Source organism: Anabrus simplex, chromosome 14 (assembly GCF_040414725.1).
Source record: "Anabrus simplex isolate iqAnaSimp1 chromosome 14, ASM4041472v1, whole genome shotgun sequence".
NCBI classification, from domain to species: domain Eukaryota; kingdom Metazoa; phylum Arthropoda; class Insecta; order Orthoptera; family Tettigoniidae; genus Anabrus; species Anabrus simplex.
In genome coordinates, this window is record NC_090278.1 from 88,881,573 (window position 1) to 88,908,555 (window position 26,983).

General features: G+C 38.0%; 1 protein-coding gene across 1 annotated transcript in view; it reads left to right on the forward strand.

Annotated features, from left to right (window-relative positions):
• LOC136885661 (uncharacterized) overlaps positions 1-26,983 on the forward strand; it is a 220,675-nt gene that overhangs the window by 87,689 nt on the left and 106,003 nt on the right. The window contains exons 10-14 of the mRNA XM_067158354.2: positions 4,322-4,554; positions 8,889-8,986; positions 14,225-14,562; positions 17,773-17,979; positions 25,448-25,686. Coding sequence (XP_067014455.2) covers positions 4,322-4,554; positions 8,889-8,986; positions 14,225-14,562; positions 17,773-17,979; positions 25,448-25,686 — 1,115 coding nt within the window. The remainder of the gene's footprint in view (positions 1-4,321; positions 4,555-8,888; positions 8,987-14,224; positions 14,563-17,772; positions 17,980-25,447; positions 25,687-26,983) is intronic.

The window sequence follows — 26,983 nt, forward strand, 5'->3', positions numbered from 1 at the left end:
TATGTGGGCTGTACCTTAAGGCCACGGCCGCTTTCATCCCACTCTTAGCCCTTTCTTATCCCATTGTCGCTGTAAGACCTGCATGTGTTGGTGCGATGTAAAGCCACTAGAACAAAAACCTTCATACTGTATTTATTAAATGAGAGCAAAATTAAGATACATATATTTACATGAAGTACTGATATAAAGTGCAGGTACTTGCAAGAAGTTTTTAGCGTCTCAAATTCTACAGGTACATTATCTCCTCGACTTTATTTTTTGAAAAAGTCTGCGATTTTCTTCTGAACACTCCCAGACACAAACAAATATTCAAGGTAGTCAGCAACCACTACACATGATTTTAACAGAAATTGAATTCAGAACTGCCTTTACATTTAAAAAAATAGTATTTTACAGAGTAACTTAAATTCAACATTTATCCGCGTCACGATACAATGCGCCTTTTGGTACGTACAGTGTAGCTTTCCGTACTTTCACTCACTTCGGTGTGTCTAGGTTCAAGTGAAATCGTAATTCTTTTGTATTCAACGGAGATCAAATGTTAAAGTAAAACAACTCAAACAAGTCAAGATACTCCGAATTGTTGTTTTACTTTAACATTCCATCTCTTCGCTATGGACTACGCCAAATGTTAAATCACCAATTACTATTACAAGGCTTATATTACGAGCCAAAGAGTTCAACCTGTTGTTTCCTTTTTTCAGTTTTACGACATTATTTCCGAATAAGGTCTAAATTAACCATTCTCATATTGCTAGGACGTTTTTCCTAACATTCTAAAAAATGCAATATTTAACAACTATTTATCAACAGCTAAAGGCTGTTATTGTTATTCACAATAGTACCAAAAATTGTTCACTCCATCTTTCTTTTCGACTGCTCCTTTTTTAAAGTATGTAAACAAGTTAAGATACTCCAATCAGTTGACCGTTTACGCTAAATGTTAAACCATCAATTACCGTATTTACGCGCATAATCCCCGCACCCTAACTTTAGGTAGGCTTATTTTGAAAAAAAGAAGAAATGCCAACTTTGACGTAAAAAAACGCATCCCAATTTCGTGCCTCAAATAATCCCCGCCACCGAATAATCCTGCACCCTAAATTTAGGAAGGCTGATTTTGAAAAAAAATGCCAACATTGACGCAAATAAAACGCGCGCCCCGATTTCGTGCCCCAAATTTTTTAAAAAATGTGCGGGTATTATTCGCGTAAATACGGTACTTATTGCAAACCAAAAATCTCGAACCTAAGACTTCAACCAGATAGTTTTTCAATTTTTACGACTTCTGAACAAGGTCTCAATTAACATTCTTATACTGCTGGAATGTTTTTCCTAACATTCCAAAAATGTAATATTATATATTCAAAACAGACCACTGCTACTAAGCACCGCACTATGTACCTTTGTCACAACTATTAATCAACAGCCAATGGCTAATATTGTTGCCATTCAGAATAATACCAAAATTGTTATTCGGTTTTCCTCTTGACTACTCCTATTTTAAGTTTGCTAGTATTAAATCTTAATAATTATATTTTGATTATAAATCAGGTGCCTGATTTAACCTTGAGGAGGTACAGTAACTGAAGATGCCTTCTATGAAGGGCGAAACATATCTCATATTTCATAAGGTAATAATGATTAAATCCTAATTGTATAAAACTATAATGTATTGAATAGGTGGTTAAATAATAAATTAATTAGCATCCTACAAGTGGCTGAACTTGTATATCACAGTGAAAGGGGAAAAAGAAAAAAAAACCCACATGCGTCTAAAGTCATATGTTACAGCATTCCAACCGATGAATCTATATACATAAAATAAGAGTTTTGTCTGTACATTTGCTCAGAAATTAAAAAGGATGGTATTTCTGTATTGGTCGTGTCCATAGTAACAAGGAAATGCAATCTTTAATTTTCCGTAATTTCTGTCTGTCTGTATGTAAACGCATCACGAGAAAATGTCTGAAGATAATTTAATGAAAATCGGTATGTCAAGTCCGGGAATATGCTGCTACAATCTAGGCCGTAAATAATCTTATTCACGCTGAAAGAAATGGTAGTTCAGGGTAAGGCCTAAAATTTAATTCTCAAGTATTTGTTATTAGTGGTCCTATCTTAATGAAAATCAGTATGAAAAGTCAGCGGTACAATCTAGGCTATAAATAATTTTATTAATGCTCGGTGAAATGGTAGTTTAGAGGAAGGCCTAAAATTTAAGTCTCAAATATTTGTGTATTAGTGGTACTGTCGACAAATACTGCATAACTAAAGTTCTATAGCATTAAATTTACGATCATTTATGTCTTATACACTTTTACCGTACCGGCTATGATGATAGAGATATTCATGAATTTGGATTTTTGTTGCTGAGTCCATACCGGCGTCGAGTCGTGAGAAAATGGGTAATACAAGACAAAACAACTTTCAGAAGATTGATACAAAATTTCAATGGTTTCCAGGAGAAGGAAAGAGGAAAGGAAATAACAACATCTGGACACAAGAAAGGAGGAAACAGCAAAGGGAAAGGATGAAGAACTATTGGAAGTCAAGAAAAGAAGAATTAAGATGAATACACATGGTTACTTTCCGTGGTCATTAGATGGCCAGCATCGAAGAAAGAAGAAAATCGGTATGTAAAGTCGGGGAATAAGGCACTACAGTTTACGCTATAAATAATTTTGTAAGACGTCTAATATCACAGAGTCGAAAGAGAACTAAATGTGAAGGCCTACAATACAGAAAGCTCATAACATTGATCAACAATAACATTACATTGACCATTGTTTGTTTTGATGTGCTTTGTGTCTCTGTTGCACTCATCTCCGATAGATACGATTACTGTTGTATACAGAGTATTTTTTTTCTTAATTTGCTTTACATTGCACCTACACAGATAGGTCTTATGGCGATGATGGGATAGGAAAGGGCTAGGAGTGCGAAGGAAGTGGCTCAGGCTTTAATTACGGTACAGCCCCAGCATTTGCCTGTTGTGAAAATGGGAGACCATGGAAAATCATCTTCAGGGGTGCCGTCAGTGGGGTTCGAACCCACTACCTCTCGGATGCAAGCTCACAGCAGCGCGCCCCTAATCGCACAGCCATCTCGACCAGTCGACCAAGTATAACAGCCTGTCTGAATATTGGCAGGAAGTAGCTGGGGACTTAGTTAACGTTCTTCTTTAGCATGCCATTCCTTGATTCATAAATTTTCTGATGCTACTGGAATGTAACGAACTGGTTCATCACAGCATGCGAACTATTCAATCCCTACTCTGAGGCACTGATTGGAATGAGCAGCTTGCATGTTTAGCGGAATAATGGCAGAGGTGTGCTCACGGCTGTCTGCGGCCTCGTCATTCCAGCTCTGGAACTTTGGGCTGTTGGATCGGCACCGTAGTACTGTTCTTTGAAAGTGAGAAAATGTGGGTTTTTTCATTTGATCGAGTATTTTAGGCCTATATGATAACATTGCTTTTAATTGGTACATTCCTACTGACTTTTTGTAAGGGCCTAAGTTGACTTCAGTTAGGAAAACCACAAAGACAGTCTTTCTGAGAATCCCGTAGCGAAGCACTGGTACATCAGTTAGTGAATGTCAAAATTTTGATATGATTAATTCTAAATCAACTGGAAACAAACCACATTGATTTTGTGAAGAGTATACATATATTTCTAAACAACAAAACTTTTTTTTTAAATTACCCTCAGTTTGGTCTTTCAGAAAAAGCTTGGATTCTCATTCTGGAAAAAAATAAATTAATGTTCTCTGGGCAGAGAGAAAACTACATTTAGCTGAGTGGTCTTCTAGTCAGTGTTAGAGGCAATGATTTACATGAAGATACCCTAAATTTGAAAATTTGAAGCATCCTTGGGTGGTAGCAGCCAATTTGAAGTTGCTCTGGTTGAGACAGTGGTGCAACTTAAGGGGCAGGCAAGCACAGGCTGAAACAACAAACATTTCAGTACTTTGGCAAAGAAAGTGTAATTTGATTTACTACTCCATTAAGTACTGTTATTTACAATTTCCTATTTTATAAGACAAGTTGTAATAGTTAAATATTTGTACTACATCAGTGGCAACAGTTTTGTCATTTCCAACCTACGACGGTGATTTGCTACAGATTCCACCGTTTCTATCCAAGGTGTCGTCAGTCCACGTTGCCTCAGATTTGTGGGTTTGTGCTGTACTAACCAGGGAAGGCAATAACCAGATTCCACTATATTATAGAATATTGAACTGGATTTTGCTTGTTGTAATGTCTAATACAAATGTTTCAGTTCTTGTGGTTGTTTGCTAATAAGTACTATTTTTGTAGACTACGTGGAATTGGTCGAGGTAAACCACCAGTCCCATCCACTTCTGAGGAACAGCCTGTGAGACGAGTGAAGACGTTACTACCCAAAGTGAGAGTGCCTCAGGCTGAGGATGGTGGTGGTGGGGGCACAGGACCGGACGGTTCATCTCCACGATCACCTCTACCACCATACACGACAACTGTAGCGCCTTTGTCCGCTGGAAGATTACCAGATGAAGGTACAGATGGAGGAGGTAAGATATTCCCCACACTTCTTTCTCAGAATGCATCTTTAATACTGTCTTTATATTTCCTGTGAAAATTATTTTCGGTGTATGATTTATGCTATTCATTTTTACAGTGTGCAAATTTCTTGTTTATACAGCAATAATCCTTTATAGAGAGTATGGCGTATTGCTAGAACCCTGTTATAACAACAGTATTTTAATGTCCTTTGAAAATTCTTATCTTAAACTATGTAATATCTTTCGGTTACACCGAGAACCCTTTCACAGATTCATCCAGTATCACGAGTGAAGGTGTTTTCACATGCCTTATTTTTTCTGTTATCGACATTTATACAGTCCAGCATACGAGTTTATTACGGTTCTGTATCAATTTCTCGTTATGGGCGCTGCCGAGCTTTCTCGAGCGACATTCAAAAGCGCTGTTGAAGTCTTATCAGTAATACCCGTCAAGTGGATTAAACAGGCATTTGCAAACATTCAAATTTGAAGTGAAAGGGGAGAACATGTTTCTGTAATAGGTGCATGAATAACATGGCCAGTAGCACTTGTTAAACTCGTTAGAAATAAAGGCTGAAGTAAATAAATTCTTGAGTTTAATTCGAGGCACTGAAATTAAATAAGAACGCAACAATGCTCAAGATACGGCAATGTGCATCACTGATTTCAGAGATTGGCTTGTATATGTTATCACGCGTGGTATTTCAGAAAAAGCCTTCTTCCACTTAAATTTGCAGTGAAAGGTTATAATTACTCTACTGGGGCATGATGCATGCATGGTTAAAAAGTTAGGTTAGGACCGAACAAGTGGCTGCAGGGCTTGGGTCATGTAGCTGTCAGCTTGCATTCAGGAGATAGTGGGTTTGAACCCCACTGTCTGGCTTCCTTGAAAATGGTTTTCAGTGTTATCCCATTTCCACACCAGGCAAATGCTGGAGCTGTACCTTAATTAAGGCCACAGCCACTTCCTTCACACCTGTAGCCTTTTCCTGTCCCATCGTCGTCATAAGACCTATCTGTGTCGGTGAGACGTAAAACAAATTTTTTTTAAAAAAAAAGAAAAAAGAGTGATGTAACTAGTAAGCCATAGAATGAATATCATCTGCTAAAACGTAAGTTTTGAACAAACTGATTGCTGGTTCATACTAATTTTTTTATTTTCTTTTACAAAATATCAGTTATAGTGAGTAAATTTTTCATCGTTATGAAACCTTGCCATAACAGACTTCTATTCTAATTGAATGAACCGGGATGAGTAGCTCGGACAGTAGAACGCTGTCCTTTGAGCCCAACTTGTAGGTGCTCAAATAAATGAGCCTTGTATTGGTAGATTTACTGGCACATTAAAGAACTCACAGAATTATTTTTTATTTTATTTTTTGCACCTTGGCATCTTAGCCTCCAAATCTTGTTTTCGTATCCTTGCCTCTTCCATCCTCATACCATGTCCAAACCATCTCAATATATTGTTCTCCATTCTGTCTGTCGGTTCTTCTTACTCTGTCTCTCCTTGTCTTCCCTACCATACTCTTCAGGAATTTCATCTCACTGGCCTTAATTTTTCTCTCATTTCTTGCTGTTAAAGTCCAAGTCTGTCATGCATACGTTAACATATGGGTATAGTACAGCTCTTTACATTTCATACGAACTTCTCTGTTCCACACCAGGTTCCTTACATTCTGGTAGAATGTATTTTCTGCTTGTATCCTTCTACTGATCTCCTTATCCAACCTTGCATTTTGCATTATTTCATTTGCCAGTTATTTTGTATTATGCACAATAAATTAATATTCTTTTACAGAGGTAATAAAATTTCCAGATGCCATTAAAAGTGAAATGCAGTAAAACCTCGATGCATTGTTTTTCAAGGGGGAGGGGGGAAAGTGACGATGCATGCAGGAAAAAGATAAATGCGGGTGACATAAAACATAGGGGGAAAGCAAAATAATAAATAAAATACGGGTACTGTATTTGGGCATTTTTCGTCATGTAATTATAATAAGTATTGTTTACACAGGGATTGAGATCGATTTGAGTACACTTACCATATTGAATCTACCAGGTAACATCGACGTATACGAACGATGCAGAATAGTAGTAAAATCAATATCACCTACATTCTTTGATTGATATACTGTAACTAATCGTGAGGTGTTTATATTTTCATACGTACTGAAGTTGCGAAGTATAAAATTAAGGTTAAATATTATGAGTAGATGTTTTTTAAAAACAAACACCACTTCTGTGGATTTCAGCAATTGCATATTGAGAATCGTGCTTACCTACAAACAACTCTGAAAACTAAAACACACAGAAATGCTGTTGGGTTAAAGAGAGGAGTCATGAGTGGTGGGAACGCATTGTACACTACAACTTCACAGAACAGGACTGGCTAGAAAATTTTAGGATGAGTTATGGAACATTCCAGTATATATATCAATGTCTTCAACCATACTTTAAATCCAGTGAATTTTGTGTAAGACAACCCATTTTTCTGTTGAAAAGAAAGTTGTCATTGCCTTGTACGAACTAGTCTAGCCTCATGCAGAATATCACATGGTTGCAGACCAGTTTGGGACACACAAGTCAGTTGTACACATATGTGTGTACGATGTATGTGAAGCATTATATTGTGAATTTAAAAACGCCAAATGCTTTAGAAGCCCAGGAGATAACTTTCGGTTTTGAAAGTATTTGTTGTATTCCAAATGTAATTGGTGCAGTACCGAACGCACATTCCAATTTTACCACCAAGAGAAGGTTATCGTGATTTTGTTCATCACAAGGGCTGGCCATCTTATTATATGATAGCAATTGTTCATCATTTATACAGGTAAACATATTTACTGGCTCATTATATTATATTATTATTATATTACATTATATCAGATCGATCTGAATCCTACAAGTAAACGTACTAAATAATAATATTATATCAACAGTAATAATGGCTTGTGGCCGCCGAAGCCGAGTGCAGGTCTTGCGAGTTGTCGCGTGATAGGTGATCTACGGGCGTATGGAAATGTGGCCCTACCAATGATGAAGCCTAATGCGTAAGTCGGCACACACTCAGCCCCCGAACCATCAAAATTAACCGAGGAAAGTTAAAAATCCCCAACCCAATAGAGATCCCTTGAACCGAAGGCCAACGCGCTAACCATTTAGCCATGGCGCCGGACATACGCATACTATATATACGAGCACGGTATCAAAATATTGGAACCATGGTACATGCGATGAAAATAAAAAGCGTGACTTTTATGCGTTTCGTTTCACTTGTCTTTACATCTCTTAATAACTGAAAACATTTAAGGTCAGTTCTCTTATTGTAAGTTAATGATAACCTGTAATTTGGTAATAATAATGGCATGTGGCCAGGATTCAGGTAGATTTGAGTACACTTCCCATATTGAAAATGCCATGTAATTTGCTAAATATTCCGTAGACCCTTCCCAAACGATAAGTTAGAGATCCCACACAGCACAGCTCGGACATTGCCACAGAAGTTAGAAATTCAACGCGCAAGATGTACCTGCTGCACATCGTGACTATTTTAAACTGCGTGATTTTCTCATTTTTAATCAAGGTGGCAGCCCTAGCCAGCCTGTAGCAACACAGAAAATGGTGACAAATTTGAATTTTACAGTGCCTCTGTTTTAATTCTTGTAAACAAAAGTACTTCTAGGGGTCGATTAGTGTGTCAAGGAGAAGTGTTGGCACCAGGAGTCTTGTAGTGAGGTTACACGTAAACATCTTGCTAACAGCACTCTGGCCTACAAGATCCTTGCTCAAGACTAGTAACTCAAAATCGCTCGTACATTCTCGCGTAACATGTTGCTGCTATTATATACTGGAGTATTGAGCTGTCTCCTTAAATTCAAAAAATGTTTGTGTATATTTTTCTTATGTACGATCGATCCATGCGGGAAAATTGTGGCCGAGGACAAATATTTTTTTGACGATCGATGTGATTTGGCGATAGTTCGAGGAATGATAGATGCGGGGAAATTTAACACTGATTTATATAGAACATTTTTGGTACCGAATAAATTGAACGATGAACACGGGTAAACAACCGTTCAGGGAACGATGCATCAAGGTTCTGCTGGAATATTTAGTGTATCATTGGCTTAAACTGAAGTTAGATTGCCCAGTTTTCTCACCCTTTTGTCTTTGCAACAGTAGAGTAAATGAGAGAGACACTCGTTGACAGCATTGAAGTGAACGCATCTGGCAAATGAGTAGTTTATTTTGTAAATTCATTTTTTCATGAATAATTTTATTATTATGGCCTCTTTCTGTTGTTGCATAAGTCTGAAAGAACTTTTGTTTTCCCCTTCCAGTGCTTGTTGGTAGCTTGAAGATTCAAATGGAGAACGATGCGTTTATGTGTCCTAAGGATGGTTGCAACAAACATTTTCGCAAAGAAAATCTATTGCAGGTAAATTTGAGATCATATTTATTACAATACTATCATCTATCCTCCACCAAACATGTTGGAGCCATGTCTTTTTTTTAAATGCTATCTATCCAAGTGACCTCAGCGTGCCGAAGACACTCGAACACGCACTGGTCGATTGCGAGAATACTGCTGATCTCATCATTCGCTTGTCTGGCTCCATGGCTAACTGGTTAGCGTGCTGGCCTTTGGTCACAGGTTCAATTCCCGACAGGGTCGGGAATTTTAACAATCGTTGGTTAATTTCCCTGGGACGGGGGCTGGGTGTATGTGTTGTCTTCATCATCATTTCATCCTCGCGACGCGACGCGCAGGTCGCCTACGGGCTTCAAATTGAAAGACCTGCATCTGGCGAGCTGAACCCGTCCTGGGATCTCCCGGTACTAAAAGCCATACGCCATTTCATATCATTCGTATTATGTGTGCAAGTGGATTAATGAATCAAATAACAACGGGTTATTGTTGGGCCCGCCCTGTCAATATTTATTGTTTTCACTAAAATATAGTTAATCTCATACCTGCCAACTTTCCCGATTCAGGTGGGAGACTCCCGATTTTTGACAGTTTTTCCTGCCTCCCGATTATTCTATTATTTCTTCCGATTTTAGCTTATTTTTTGGTGAAATTCAAACATTTGTTTTCAAATCTCGCCATTTCAGCTTTGTACAGAAGTGGCCGGAAATCCTTCGCTGCTTTCAAATGATATATCAACGTTTATTAATGAGAAATGCGCGCGAATGTGCAATATTTATTGAAGCCTGTATATCACGACGCGTATATAGATTGTCAATTTCTCGTTCTCGCGTGCTATGTTCGTGTTCGTTCACATCAGTCTACCAATATAAATGGTCCGTTATTGGACATTATAAATTTTCCAGGTAACTCATTCCTGGTTGCCAGCATTTTGCCTCTGTCTGCTAAGTTGGGCTCATCAGTTGGTACTTAGCACACTCACCAAGACGCATGGCTAGTGCATACCGTCTGGGGGAATCAACATCTATATCACATTAGTCTAGTCGATTCTAGAGACTAGTCGCCAGATTTGGAGTCTTTTTTTTAGTAATTTAGTGACAGAATATCAAAGATGGCGACTAGTGACTTTTTTATTAGATATGTTAGGAGCTCTTTGGGGACAGTTCTGGCGAATTTTGATTTATTTCTTGATAAAAATAACATTGCACTTTGCATAATCGTGCGGGCGCATGATGCAATATATTAATCTATGCTTTTGCTAAGTAATGGCATCTTAAGTGCATGACTGATTCACACGTGTGGAGCATGAGTTCATACTATTTTCGGAAGACTTTATCAGAGACCAATCACATACTTCCTGTGAGGGAATAGAGATGTGTAATTTTTAGCCTTGTAGCCTCGTATAGCAATAGTCGGGTTTTGAGACAATAAGTGTTATATTATACCATAGAACTCCTGTATTGTGCAAGACATGTAGGGTAAGCAGTTTTTACCAATTGTATCTCCTGATTCCTCCCGATTTTTCTTGATTTTCATATCTAAATCTCCTGATTTTTGGTTTTGTAAAGTTGGCGGGTATGTTATCTACATTATTCATTAATCGTAAATGTTTCAAGAAATTTATACCATTCTCTTCATCAGCAATATCAAAAAACCTGCAAAACATCCTTACTTTCTATGATCCAAGATAAAAAGTACTGTTAGTAAACATGTGTTGTTACAAGTCTAAAAACTTAGAACTATATACAGTAAAACCTTGTTAAATAAAAGTCGTTGGGATGCAAAATTCGGACTTCGAATGACATGATTTTGAATTAACCGCTAACTCATAATTCAGAAATGCCAACCTTGCCGCATCACAAAATATTCTAAGACACGTTCCTGCATGCATTTAACCTTGATTCATAGTTTAAACCTTTCAAAGGCAATGCAAAAAAAAACTCTTTCCAAGACGTATCCAACAAGGTGCATTTACATTATCCAAATAATGCACTTGGATAAATCACTGGCAAACTTAACCTCACGCAACGAAAGAGAAAAAAAAAAAGAATGATTCAAATACAAGTAGAAATCAACAGTCATACTACCCATCTTATATTTTCTCTGCTGAGTTTCAACAGTTCTTTAGTATGCTTCTTGTTTGGTCCTTTTATCAGTTCCTTTGCAGGCCTGCATCCTGGAGTATTATTCCAGTTTTCTATTTTATTTTATTTTTTGTACCCATTTTCCTATGTAGTGTCGGGCTTGTCGATAGGAAATCCCGCATACAGGTTCTGGGCCTACAAAATATGTTTCTGCCCCTTTCCTGGCCAGTTTATCTGCCTTTTCATTTCCTTCTATACCTGCATGCCCTGGGGCCTGTTCCACAAACGAACTTTGCAACTTTGCACTTTTCACTTTTCAATTCTTGCAAAGTGCAAAGTCTTTCTGTTCCACCATGATCTAGGTTGTACTTTTCAATTTCTTCGCAAAGTGAAAAGTCTTTGCGAATGAGTGATCCGATCGAGTTTATTCCATGAGCAAACTGTATAGGCCTAATACTCTATGATTTTAATGCTTTGCTGTTCGCGGCGAACTTGACAGTATAATTGTGGTACCGTTTAAGTTGTTATCATGGGAAATAAAAGGTTAGTATTGCAAGAAGCTGGCTGTGCTGGAAGTTGTCAAGGAGAAACGTGACATCCTTTTGGACAACTTTAAAGATAACCTCTCAAATGATGACACTCATCGATGTTAACGAGAGTACCGTCAACACATCCACACACAGAAGGAAATTCACCCTTCATTAAAAATCCTGTCGCTATATTATGTGGATTATCAGGCCAACGTACTGTTAGGAAATACTGCATTTACTATAACATCTACGACTTTGGTAACAGTTGTGCAAATAATTGATTTCGATGTTTCATGCATTGGTGCTACACTGTGCAGCTGGGCACCATCTACCTACCAATGTATATAAGAATTTGTTCTTTTTCGGAAAGGAATTGACTTCTTTTTGTTGCATGTTTCAATAAATGACCGATCATTTCAAGAATATAGTCAGCCTGTGTTGGGGTAATGCGAAATCATTCGCAAAAGTCCGTCAAAGTGAGGTTACGAATATTAATCTCGTCTTTGTACGTACTCTTATTGGATTCTTCATCACTGTCCCCACTTGATGCTAACAAAAGCTCACGTCGTAACCTGTTTATATCACCAAACAAAATTCTACACGGAGAAACTAGTGTACATACTTGTTAATTAAGAGATGAAAAGGGAATCATCTCTTTGCAAGATTTTGAAAACTTTTCACTTCATTTCTTTGCACTTAGCATTTCTGTACCAGTGGAGGAATATAACAGGCTTGAAAAGTGAAAAGATTCCTACCTTTTCACTTTTCACTTTGCAAGCTAAATCTGAAAAGTGATGGTGGAACAAAATCTGAACTGAAAAGTGCAAAGTGAAAAGTTGCAAAGTTCCTTCGTGGAACTGGCCCCTGGTACCCATATTATTTTGACAATGTTGTACTTTGAGAGCTTCAGGAGAAGTGAGTGACAATAGCGGACAATTCTGGATATTATCCGGACTGCCTAGATGCCCTGTACTTGCACGGAAAATACCCAATGCCCTTAAAACATTGTGGCTTATCGAATTTTCCTGTGACGAGTGGAGAAAGTCTCTCGCTTCCGCGTGCATTGCAGCACAATACAACGACCCCAACCTTGTACGATTCTCCGGCTGGCACTTCTCTCCTTTAAAATCATAACTCCATTTGGGTTCGGCATTAAATAAAACAATACATTTTCATTGGCATTGACAATATTGTTCTTTGGTGCGTACAAATTGATTATATGAACCATGCTTTTCACCAGTTCTCGGTGTCGCCATTGTTTGCGGATTCTGTTTCTCTGCATACTGCCTGTTATATGAAATTGTGCTATTCCTTAAAACACTGAATAGAAAATGCTTACGGTTTCACTCAAACTTAGCAAATGTGAAGCACGCTGTAGACAAACCGAAGTGAGTGAAAGAGCGGAAAGCTACCCCTGCATGTTCCGGAAGATGCATTCTGTCATGCTGTGGATAAATTTTGAATTTAAATTACTCTGTAAAAAACTATTTTTAAAGACTGTAAAGGCAGTTTTGAATTAAATGTCTGAATTTCGTTAATGGGACCGACATTGTTCTTCGAATTATGAATTATCTGTATTTTAAATTAAACAATTTAAATAACATATAAAAACGTACCTCATGTTTCCGGGAACGAGAGATTCTTTGAATTAGGCGGGATTTTGAATTAACAGATTTTGAATTATCGAAGTTCTACTGTATCATTCTTGATAATATTTTCAGAATATAAATTCCTTAAATGTTGATGTGTCCATTTTTTTATTTAATGTTCGAAAAAATACACTTAAAAGTTTGTGTAATGGAGCATTATGATGTGGTAAAAGAGTCAGAAAATTTTGGATACACAGTAGTGAATGCTTAATTACATTAAAAGTCTTATAGGCCAGCTCAGATAAATTTAAAAACTTTTACACAAAATTCAGTGCCTGTGTTCAGGCCATCAATGTCTTACACTACTACAAAATTCATTTCTTGTTTGTGCTGCCTCTTTTAACAGGCTTAAAGATGCATAATGGAGTGACCTTGTCTCATGATAATGTTAGCCAAAAATAAAAACGGTGCAGATCCAGAAGTCCCGTTGTGACATTAGATTTACGTGAGTCTGCCAGGTTGTGTGACCTTATTTCTAGAATAAGAGGAGAATCAAAGTTAGTGTCGAAAACCGAAAATTAATAACCCGTTGTTGTTATTTGATTGTCAGAGTCAGTACGGACTAATATACGTCCAAAAAGTGGTCAAATTTGTTAAGTCTGTATTAATGAATTTGATATAAATTTAAATAGTTCTGTTTTGGGGGAACTTAAGTTCCCTTTTGTTGTGTCCTTCTCAGCTTAACAGAATAATTTTTGTTTGATTTAAATTTTAATTCCTGCATTGAACAAATAGTTTTCATTTTTGTTTTCACTAAATTTGTTTGGAGAGGATGGTTACCTAGTTGTTCTTATTTGTAGAATGACAAATTTATCCACATGTTTGTTCATTTATTCACACCCCAGTTTACACATAGTGTTTATTTCAGGCTTTACTCTAAAAATATTAAATTTGTACGGCTAGTCTTCATTATATTTTGATTCTAAGTAAATGAGTAATCCTAAGTAAATTATTTGCTGAACCATTGTGATTCTTTCTTTGCAGATGCATATAAAGCATTACCACCCTGAGTACAATAAGTTCATGGGCTCAACACCAAATGTTGCTGACTTGGCCTATGCAAGAACAATCGGTGAACCAGTGGAAGACCTCATACCTAAAGCTCGCTACAGCGTGGCAAGTCCCACGTTCCTCGAGAAGATCAACCGCTTCGAGGCAAACCGTAAAGCAAAGAATTTGGGTGTGTCTGTACCGACTGGACTGAGCCCCACGAGTGGAGGAGCGGCTGCAGCGCCTGATTTCATCCCTGTGGAGAGAAAGAAGTCTCTTGTGAAGGACATGAAGCCAGGGCTTGCAATTAGCAACAAGAAAACTGTGAAAGCGTGAGTAAATTTATACTGTTTATATTTTGTCTCTCTGTACTGTTACTCCCTCTTCTCTACTGACCTTCACAGGGTGCCAAAATATTGAAAAATAACATTTTTTGAAAAACTGACATTTTTATTTAAAATGTTATTTCTTGTAGTTTGGTTCCTCTATTAAAAACATATGGAAGGGTTGTGATTTGAACTGAGCACTAAAATGCTGTTTTTTCCTTTTTCTAATTTTTGCAACAGAAATTAGTATTTTCCTTTTATGTGAAGAGAAGACTGTGATGAAGATATTAAACCTTAGGTGGTATTATAAAGTGTGGGGCAAACGCACATGTTTATCAACCCATTCAAGTCAAATTAAATGGCCACATTGTTGACCGTGGAATCAGATACATTTCACATAGTTTGAGCGTACCTGTCACACAAAAACGTGCAAAAATAAAAACTAATGCAGATAATTCACCTCATTTTGCATTAATGCCATTGAAGGTTATGACTTACCCGTTCTTCATTCCTTGAGTGATTGCTGGCTGCGGTACAAATGTTTCATTTGAAATAATTTCAGTAAGAGCGTATCCGTGTACTCTACAAACACCGTAATTTTGGATAGTTGGCAGACTATACATTTTTTGTAAGTATTTCTGAAACACTGTTGTATCCACGAAATGGATTTACACTGACTTAACAAATGTCATGAGATAGTCACCTAATAGCGTGTGGGGCCGCCTCTGGCCCTGCGAAATGCAGTGAGACGCCGTGGAAGTGAGTCGACAAGTCCCTGGTAGTCCTCTGGACGCAGCTGACACCAAATTGTTTGCAGAGCAGCCATCAATGCTGGTCTGTTCGTGGGTGCAGTATCCATGGCACGAAGCCTGCGTTCCAGGACATTCCAGATATGCTCGATAGGGTTCATATCGGGCCTCCTGGGTGGCCATGGCAGTCGTTGGACCTCCGCTGCATGTTCCTGGAACCATTCTCGGGCGACATGGGAGTGATGTGGCGGCGCGTTATAATCTTGAATCACCGCAGAACCGTCTGGTTGCCGGAAGGCCAAAAATGGGTGGAGATGGTCTCTGAGAAGCTCAACATACCGCATACCATTCAACGTCTCTTACAGAACAACTAAGGGGCCCATTCCATACCAGGAAAATGCACCCCAGACCATAACAGACACCAGCGCCCTGGACCAGGCAGAGTAGGGGTTGAACAGTTTGAATGCTATGATGAACCAGTGTGTTATGTACCAGTAGTATAAGAAAATTCATGAACCAGGGGAATGGCATGCTAAAGAAGAAAGTTATCTAACTCCCCAGCTACTTCTTGCCAATATTCAGTCAGGCTGTTACACTCTGTACGACCGGGCAAGTTGGCCGTGCGGTTAGGGGTGCGCAGCTGTGAGCTTGCATCCAGGAGATAGTGGATTCGAACCCCACTGTCAGCAGCCCTGAATATGGTATATGGTAGTTTCCCATTTTCACACCAGGCACATGCTGGGGCTGTACCTTAATTAAAGCCACGGCCGCTTCCTTCACACTCCTAGCCCTTTCCTATTCCATCGTCGCCATAAGGCCTATCTGTGTCGGTGCAACGTGAAACATATTAAAAATAAAATACTCGGTACGCAGCAGTAATCCTATCTATCAGAGATGAGTGGCAACAGAAGACACAAAACACATCACAACAAACAATGGCCAATGTAATGTTATTGTTCAATTTTATGAGCTTTCTATATTGTTGGCCTTCACATTTAATTTTCTTTTGAATCTGTGACATTAGGGCATCTTATAAAATTATCTATAGCCTAGACTGTAGTTCCTTATTATCCGACTTTACATAGTGATTTTCATTAAATTCTGTTTTCCCATTTTCTTGTGACTCGGCGCTGAAATGCACTTGGTAACAAAAATCCTAATTCATGAATATCTCTGTGATCATTAGGCCTTCCCCTTAACTACCATTTCACTCAGCGTGAATACATTTATTTATGGGCTAGATTGTAGCAACTTATTCCCTGACTTTGCATACCGATTTTCATTAAATTCTCTTCAACCGTTTTCTCGTGATGCTTGTACATACAGACAGACAGACAGGTAGACAGACAGACAGACAGAAATCACAGGTAATTAAAAAGTGCATTTCGTTGTTACTGTGGACATGACCAATACAGAAATACCATCCTTTCTTAAATTCTGAGCTATGTACAGACAAAACTCTTATTTTATATATATATAGATGGGGTACATGCATGTACAACATTGCGCTACAGAAGCTGCCTGTATTCGGAATCTCTGGCATTTGGCGATGATTGGTTTGGGCATGGCTTTCAGATAGTCTTAAAGCCTGTCCGGAATTGTCCGCCACATAAGAATTCAACATTGATATCGTCTAGTGGGCAACCCCCTAGGATCAAGTGCATCTTGAAAGTTCACGATCCAGCTTCCCTAAGTTCCTGGTTGAAAACTGGTGAAGTCTGTTTGGTTCAGTAGGCATATTAAAGAAGTCTACGGCAAACCTGAAGATCTAATGATGATGTGCAAATGCGGACTGCAGCTCAGGCTGATCGATTGCTCAAGTGCGACCACTTTGGTGAAATCGCCGTCAAAGTAATCTCTGAATCTGATTCATGGAGTGGTCTACTGCAACCCAATCCTGAATCCTAACAGTGAGTTGATGGAGGTCATGAAGAACCATGGCATGACACACGTTGGATACGCAATGTTAACGGTAAAAACGTTGCCACTGACGCCTTCATAGTATCTTTCAAGTTGTCAGTGTTGCCAGAGAAAGTCAGTGCAATGTGAGGCCGCACATTCTGCCTCTTGTGTGGTGCTATGGCTGCCAGGGGTTTGAGAACATATAGGTGACAGTTTTTGTAGTAAACACAGAATCTTGTAGTATCAGCGCCTGGATACCTAGCCTGTAGAAATTAAGTGATTGCCACAGTCATGTTCAGGTACAGATAGGTTCAGAATTTTGCTGAATTATTCATGTTATTTTCATAGCAACAAGTTCTTTGGGGTTGGATTGCTAACCCAATGCCCAACCCCCCTCCTTTCTCAGCCAGGCTTGAGACCGGCTGTGTCAGTGGTTAAGTGAAATGTGTGTGTATGATTCTTGTGTACTAATTAATTTGCATTGCATTTATCAGTCTACAAACACATCTCTGTTATCGAGGGTGCAGACCAAGATTACTTAGTATTTTCTTGTCATTTTTCTCAGGGAAATAGAAAATTCTAGCAGTGAGTCATCATCAGCAGCAGAGGACGCCATCTCTGTGACCGCGAGGCAGGAAGAGAACCCTCCCGTGTTGGAACCTGCCTTGACTGCTGTCAGAGAGGAGCGCAAGGAGCAGCAGCCTACCATCAGAACACTCCTCCCCGTCGTTCGCACTGCAGCGCCTGCCCAGGAGCTCACTCTGGCAGAAAGGCAAGTATCTGCAAACTAGGAGATGCCATTTGTTTGTTTGTTTGTTTGTTGCCGTAATTGCTGAATTCACCTCACATTACTCATTACTGTCAAAATCTATTTTCTATTTTGTTGGGCTGAGTGGAGCACAAGCCTTTGAACTCAGGTTGGTAGATTCGATCCCGGCTCAAATGATCCAGCTTCGTGTTGGTATATTTATTGCTGTGTAAAAGAGCTCATGTAGGACCGAATTCCAACACCTCAGCGTCATCTAAAACATCAACAGTAATTATGGGGACATAAAACCCAGTAACATGATGACATGTTTTCACTTTATCAAGGGGCTCATAATGGAACTCGGAATACTTTTCCAGAGGGTCAGTATCTGCCACAATAATGGTACTAATTATTTAAAATGGAACTACACTTATTTTGTTTACCTTGCGTTATGTTCATACACATTGTAAATTCTGGGGTGTGATTATTTTCAAAATTCAACAAGTTCTTGAGAAAGTGGAATTTCCTCACACGTGTTTTATTCGCCACCCATGGACCACCCTATTCAGATCAGTCCCTTATCAGGTTAGAGCACACGCTACGTATGAACCTTCAGCTTGTCGATACACAGAGAGCGTTACTTCACCTTCTTCATGTGCCATATCTGCTCCTCTGGACGTTGGTGGTCACTGTAGCTAAGATCTCCTGTTTTACCACAGATAGAAAAGTTGTTGGGCACTGTTGAATTCTGTCCATTCTCTCACGTCATCCAGCCAGGTTCACTTACAATGGACACGCTTGCCCTCAATTTTTCCCTCTCATACTATGCCCAATGTACTGTATTTTGTGCTGCTTAATCAAAGACAAAAGTTCACAGCCTGCTTATGATCTTTTAAGAACTTCAGTGTTTCTCATACTTCAGCTTTTGTTTCTCCCCATAACAGCACGTCATCGGTAAATAGCAGAGCATTCGGTCTGTTGTACATTTTCTTGATAGACTTTACGATCTTGTCCATTACTGTTATGACCAAGAGTGGTTGATCCTTGTTGGTTGACTCTCTGTTTTGAACCATTTTCATCATCCACTGCCTACAACAACATTAATGCCCAGATGCACCATTCTCGATGAATATCAGGCATTACGAAACCATGGTAAAATTTTGACTGTGGTATTGTCATTAACCTGTTGCAGCATTGCTAATCCTTGGGTTTGAAACCGCAGTTTCCTGATGCTCTTTTTCCTCGCTGTTATTCCACTCAAAAGTAATTAAAAGTAGTATTCAGAAGGTAATGATGATTTCAACTGTCACTTTTCTTTAAATTATTCAAAAGGTAGTCTCAATTTCAGTAGTACGTGTGTCTAGTTAACTAGTTGTTTACATGGTATCTGGATCCGTGAGGTGTCTTTTAATTTCTTGGACAAATATTACTTCTATTTATTTAAATTATTTCATACTTGTATAAAAAGTTTTATATTGATTTTTCTCCTTGTCAAAGTCATTGTAGTTATTGTATTATCTTCTGTTACAATCCCTTATTTTTAACATTGATTGTGTTTTCGTACCAGCCGATATGGAAAAGGAAGGGCGAACGAGAGCGGCAAATGCTTGTGCATTTGAAACTGAAAAGCTCATTGACTTAGCTAATTTCTTGGCAAAACAAGATAATTCTATGAGTAGGGAACTCAAATTGGTCACCTAATAACAAGGACGTTACAGTCTCCTCTAAGTGAAACCTGTTTTAAAGCGAGGTGTCTGTCCAATCTTCAGCTGGATTGCGCCTGTCTCTTTCTCTCTGTTCATCCCCCTCAGGATACTGTAGATAATACGACGGAGTGCCAAATCCATTTTAACAATAATATCACGGCACTTTGGATGCACACAATGCAAGGTTATATAGTTCACTCACAACTGGTAAAGTTGTAAAATCTGATCACAACACTTTCGATGCACGTAGTATACAACTTACTCGTGAGGTTATGTAGCATACATAGCCCAAAGCCTCGGTTAGTTGCTTAACTGCTCGCTCACAAACTTTAACCTGGTAAAATGTCAACAATTTCAAAACAGGGCTTGATGCAACAGAAATTCAACTTAACCATGGTAAGCTATCCATTTTACCACGGTTAAGTCATAAGGGAAAGGGAGAAAATGAAGTACAAAGGAGACTGGACATTTGGAATGAAAATCTGATCGAGTTTGGAATGGTAATTATTAAAAAGAAAACTGTAGTCCTGCACTGTGGAAAAGAGAAAAAGAGAAACCAAGTGTCATAGACGGAGAACAGTTAGAGGATGTAGAACAGCTTACATATCTGGGTAGCATTATTAATGGAAGTAATGAAATCAACCCTGAAATTTATAACAGACTAAGTGAAGGTATAGCATTTTATCATCAAGTCAGAGAGCTTTTATGAGATGACAAAGTGCCCAAGAGAACGAAATCATTATATAAACATTATTTCATACCAATTGTAACATATGGACTAGAAATGCTGGTAACTAATAAGAGACAAGATAGTAAGACCCAAGCAGTAGAAATGAAATTTTTAAGAACATCGTTAAAAAAAAAAAAAAAAGAAGAGATAGAATTCAAAATATTAAAGTTGGAGAAGAGCTAAATATAGAACCATTATTACAGTACATACAGAAAGCAAAACTGAGATGGTTCGGACATGTAAAAAGAATGGGAAAGGAACAGCTAGCAAGAAGGGATTAGAAAAAGACGTTAAGGGAAAGAGACCAGTTGGAAGACCGAGAAGAAGGTGGATGGATCAGATTTGGAAGGACATTCGAGAAGCTAGATTGGATGTGGTGGAAGTAATGGAGCAGGAAAAGTGGAAGGAAAGAAAGGAGTGGAGGACGCTTGTTAACCACACCCGGGCGACTGGAGTGGGACATTGATGGCGATGATGAAGTCATAACAGAGGTTGATGCTCCCAGACATAGGTAACCTTTTGAGTCTCTGTATGCACAGTTGTGTGGGTTAGGTATTTATTTACTTCTGAGCATATTTGATGCTTTCGTTACGTTAGACTGGGCTGCACCATTCGGAGGGGGGGGGGGGTAGTGTAGAGTGTTCTTTGCATGTTTTTTGGTTGGCGCTTGACTAGAAGATTGTGGTAAGAATTTACAGTTACCATTTGATGGGCCCCTAGTTATTGTCTAGGTCATTCAGGTTTGTAAATTATCCACCGTTATCATAGTGTATTTGCATGCGCATCACAGCGAATACCTAGCTGTCAGCAGCAGCAGCAGAAGGTGAAGGATCACGTAGCATGATCATGTATACCCGGTTAGTGATTGAGGTGTATTGGGTGGCCCATAGCTGGGGTGTTCCATTTTCTCAAGAATTACTTGCATTTTGAAAATAATCGCTCCGTACTATTTAATTTTCATTACTGTAATGTTAGGTGTAGGAAATTATGCAGTTCCATCTAAGAAACAAAGTTTATGCAGTTATCTCAGCAGGTATTACAAGTTCAAGTGTAAGTGTTTTTGATTTCTTTAATAACACTTTAAGAGTTACTTGAGGTGAACATTTTAGCTGACTCACCCTGTTTTTAACTGTTTTGTAACTACTAATTTTTTTTCTTTTTCTGGGAAGATATGGATGTATTGCTGTCTCTTCCAAACACATTCTCTACCAATGTTTACATCTTGAACTGCTGCCACTGCCAAGCCAATCTATGGATATTTTGGAACACAGATTCAGATATTTTCCTGTATGTTGCCATCCAAACGCAGGGAAGCTTGCTAACCTTTGATTTATCGATAGTTTGATATAATTACGTCTTTATCAATACTGTAAAACCTTGTTAAGACATGTCTGCAGGGGACAGCAAAAATGAACGTGTTAAACGAGAAAACGTACTACTGAATATACGAATAAAAACCACCCAGTAGGGATATGGAAATAATAGATATGATTTATTCCGACGTGAAGGCATTTTACAGATTTACAAGTAAATATTTTTTTTTTTTTCCACCTTGTCAATACAATAAATTGCTTAAGGCAACTTATTGGTTAGAAGTGGTACATGTTTCGTATATCATCAACATCTTCAGCCATATAACACTGTTTAGATGAAACATTCATATAATGACAAAGTACCAATGTTTTAGAGGAACATGAAGCTGATTTTATGTAAAGGCATTTTACGTCGTGTATCCATGGGTACAGTGAAAACTATATCTACCATTTCTCAAGATGAGAGGAAAGTATTACAAGATGTGAAAAACACGAGAGAAGAAATATAAAAAACCTTTTCTGCTGGGGTTTGTAAAATAACAAGTACATTGAATGGTGTTCAAAACACCAAACAACAAATATGAAAACATGTACGTGGACCAATGAAATTATCCAAATGTTATTATTACAGATCACACTCTTTCTAAAACAAATGTTAGTAGAAGCCTTTTATTTCGGAGCCCTGGGTTATAAAACATTATTTTCTGGTCACACTCTTGGACAATGAATTGGAGGTTATACTCGGCCATGTGCGACTGCGACAGAATGACTTTGGTCGCCATTTTGAAAACTTCGACCAAGTCGAATCGACTGAATCGAAACTCAAAGGTGCGAGTTCAACATTCGCGACCTCTGCGCGCTTAAAGATGCAAATGCGAGTTACTTTCTGAAAGATTTTAATGTTGTCTTCATTAGAAAGGAATTTCAACTTTTTCCGTATCCATACCTAGGCCATCACAAGACAAATACGCACCACACTAGTCACTTTCTCACGATTATGTTCCTAATCCAGATATAGGTTACCGTATCATGCAACAGATATTCACTACACTTCAGTCACTGTACCATTCAACATAAAATAAATTTGTAACTTCTGAATGGAATGAGAAATACAAACGCAATAGACACACTGGGTTATTCAGCAATCTTGCTGCTAACCGGCAAGCAAAACTGAACATTCCGGAGGCTAACAGCTTGCTCCCCGAATGTGCAGCTTATCCTATGAAGTTCAGGAATTTAAGGCTGTTTTCCGCAATCACGCAACTGTGGCGACGGATCTTACCTGAGTTGGAAATAACGTTTGTTTCACAAGGGATGACAAATAACATTTTCAGGTCTAGGAAAAATGTGATCGCATTAAGCGGTAATATCGAAAATTTGACACACGATAAGCGAGGTATTTTTATATAGATTTAATATGATGAGAATTGGGATTTCGAAATTACGACGTGCAAAGCGGGAAAACGCGTCAGTGAGGAACGCACTAACGTGGTTTGAGTGTATATTCTGTAATTGAACTTGTTGAACTTTTTAAAAAATGGTGACTTAGCTTTGTCTCCGTATTATTGGCGGGGTATGAGGTTTGATAATTCTGAGGGAATTGAAAATGCTTTGGACGATAAAATTTAATATTTTATATGATAAAATATACTGACAGAAAAAGTGAGGAATAAGTGGTTTGCCCACACCACTCATGTGGCATTTCACTCGTCTCTGCTTCTTCAGTATTGTATTGGTAGGAAGTGCCAGGTTTGCAAGAAACTGCTTTCAGGCCAACGTCACTTCTTAGCACCCTGGACGTCGTTCTCTCTTGTCATTGCCCTTTTATTGTTCACTAGCGCAACATTCCGCTGATGCCAAGCTTTGTATATTTATCAGAGGTCACAATTATAGATTGAGATTCCCCACCTAATCAATACTTAATTTCTTTAAATATATGTATTCACATTAAGATTACATTAATACAATACCAGTTTCAATCTGCAAGACATCAATTTAATACATTACTTATTTAAATGCGCGCAGCTGTGAGCTTGCATCCGGGAGGTAGTGGGTTCGAACCCCACTGTCAGCAACTCTGAAGATGGTTTTCTGTGATTTCGCATTTTCACACCAGGCAAATGCTGGGGCTGTACCTTAATTAAGGCCACGGTCGCTTTCTTCCCCTCCCAGCTCTTTCCTATCTCATTGTTTCCATAAGACCTGTCTGTGTCGGTGCGGGGTTGTAAAAAAGACTTATTCTAAGTCAACGTATAATTTTTTATATTAATGATAAAATTATAAACATAAGTGAAGGGAACTATAGACATGAAATATTACTGTTTTCAATATATCATCAGGCATACTTAGAATAAGTAATGTATTACATTGATGTATTTGTTGTTTTATTTTTTTAATGTTCTTCATCAGCTGAAGATGATCTCTTATGAGATTGTAACCGATATTGTATTAATGTATTTTTAACGTGAATACATACATTTAAAGATATTAAGTATTGATTAGGTGGGAGATATCAATCTATAATTGTGACTGTTATACCATCAATAATGAAATTAATAACTCATGGTATATCAGAGATGTCGGAAAGCTGTCTTTCTAACTTGTGTAAGATTTTTATAATAACCCCATTTCATGATTATGAAATATTGAATCCAACAGAATCACTTTGGAGGTTAAGGGGACCGATGACTGAAATTTCATGATTTCCTTGCATAAAGAAATTATTTTAGGAATTAGAGATAATATAATAATAATCCTTCTATTATCAGAAAATGGCAGAATAGTTTAAGAATTTCCGCCATTTTAAAGGCCGTCTGGACATTTTTATGGGTTGCTGTGTGGGTGTGTCTGCCACACCCACCTCACTCTGATGGCTCTTTATTGCATATTTTGGCAATATTTTGTTGTTTCCATTATTGAATTTGGCTTCAAGGTTTGACAAATGACAGTGGTATAGTGTCAGCGCTTTATGACGATCCACTGTTCACGTCCTAATCTTTAAAAATAACGGGTCCGTTCAAAACTTCATATGCCTTTTTCTCACCTTTCATTTTTTCCAGTGCTTTGCTTCCTGCTAAAAGCCCCATGTGCTGCAGTTCTTGTCTGAATGATGTGACACTTTCTGGAGTTATAGTTAATATCCTCAACTAACAAAACATACTTATAAGCGATATTATTTGTTGAATGGAAGCTACGTTACATGCATTCGATTACAACAGTATATAATTTTTCCAGAGAATTTAACAAACTGGAAATTCTAAAATGCCTAATCTGATACATATTCAGGGAGAAACAACTTTTTTTTAAGTAAGTAATATTTATATATGTATGTATGTAAACACTATCATCAAATTTTGAAGTCATAGAAACCAAAATTGTGTCTCAGGGAACTTTTTTCAGTAACATAACCAAATATAAAAAAATAAAATTAAAAAAAATTGAATCAACCCACTGCTTTGAAACTTGGTATAATATGTAATATTTACTTCGTGAATATGCTCACAATATTTCATGCTTATATCTGCAAAATTGTAGAGGTTGAAAATTTCAGTCATCGCTCACATTAATGCAGATTGTTTACAGAAGAGGTTCTGCTGTAAGTTGCTGCATGGCGTCACGGGAAAAATGGTTGATCTTTGTTAGTTGTTTTGTAACGGTATTTATGTACAGACTTGGTATTTGAAAGACTAGTCACGATTCCAGACAATGTTCTCAAAAAGAATTAATGGAATGTATCATTTTAGATTGAAGATGCATTGTCCTTCGGAGGACTCCCTCGGAGATGCAGTACTGCGTAAAGACCAACTCGTCGCTCCTCAGTCCCCTCAACAGCCGTCGCAGACTCAGCCACCAGTGTTACAGCAGCAGACACCACTCAGTTCACAGTTGACTATGCCACACCTCACGAAATCGATGCGCACCGTGCGGCGGAAGCATATGTCGGACTTCCACATGGAGCCTTTAATGAGGAAGAGGAAAGCGGGTAAGCCTTCATTTCATTCTTGTCATTTGTACTTGTGCAGCAGCACCTTTTTCTCTGCCGGTGGCAAGATTTATATTGCAGGTGATGAGGCAATTTCTGCGTGTGCTGTATCTTGAAAAGTATCACATTCTTATTTATTTTCAGGACCTAATATTAAAATTAATTAATGCAGATTTTTTAAATGCTTCCTCAAGGACAAATACATCAACTATTAATGCTACCTACTTAAACATTATTAAGGAAACTTTTTAGTGTGTGTGTGGATGTGTGCTAAAATAATATTATACTGTTTTAATTATTTATGTTTTTAGTGTAAGTTTGTATTAATAGATCTTAGAAAATGAGGAATTTTGTTTTGAGGTGAAAAGTTCGCTGATGAAGAGTGTGGGTTATCTCTCAAAACATGTACAAGTATATGTTAACTTCCAAATTTTATAATAAGTAGGCCTATTGACAGGACAGGCCTAAAATGTAAACGTGGGATTTTTCATGAGCTTAGTCAGTACGGACCAATCCAAGACCAAAAATGATCAAATCTATTGATTCTTATTTATTTATTTGGATTCGCGTTGGTCGAAGTTTTTTCGGATTCAAAATGGCGGCCAAAGTCATTCTGTCGAAGTCGCACATAGTCGAGTGTAACCTCCATTTCATTGCCTAAAAGTGTGACTAGAAAATAATAAGTAACAAGGATCTCGATGGAATCTGTACTTTGCACACAGCAAATGCTTCCGACTTGATGCCTGAAGATGCAGATCTGAATGAAGTTGGCACATGCAAATGTGTAATTACATGACAGACTGAGTGAAGAAAATGTGCGTGAATATTATTGTATGACATTCAATTCTAAATCGTGTGTGTGTGTGTGTGTGTGTGTGTGTGTGTGTGTACGAGCGCGCGCTCTTTTTCTTGCTACAACCAACAGTTTACCTGATATTTCATTCATTCATTCATTCATTCATTCATTCATTTATTTAGCTTCCATAGACTGTACAATTACATATTTTGAAATATGCCAACAGTATAGGAGTTGTCAAGTGATTTCCTAATACTAACAATAATATATGCACAACAATGAACATTTTGAAAAAGAAGAAGAACAAACACCACATACCTCAATGTTAAGCCAGCACATCTTAATTTCAACTTTCACCACATAAAGCTTGCACCAAACCAATTTTTTTTTTCCTTTCTGGAAAGTTGCTTGCATTAGGAAGGAAGGAAATACATTGGAACTTTTTTTTACAAAATGTAATTTTAAGTACATCTGATTGGCTCCATGTTTAATAGCTCTAAC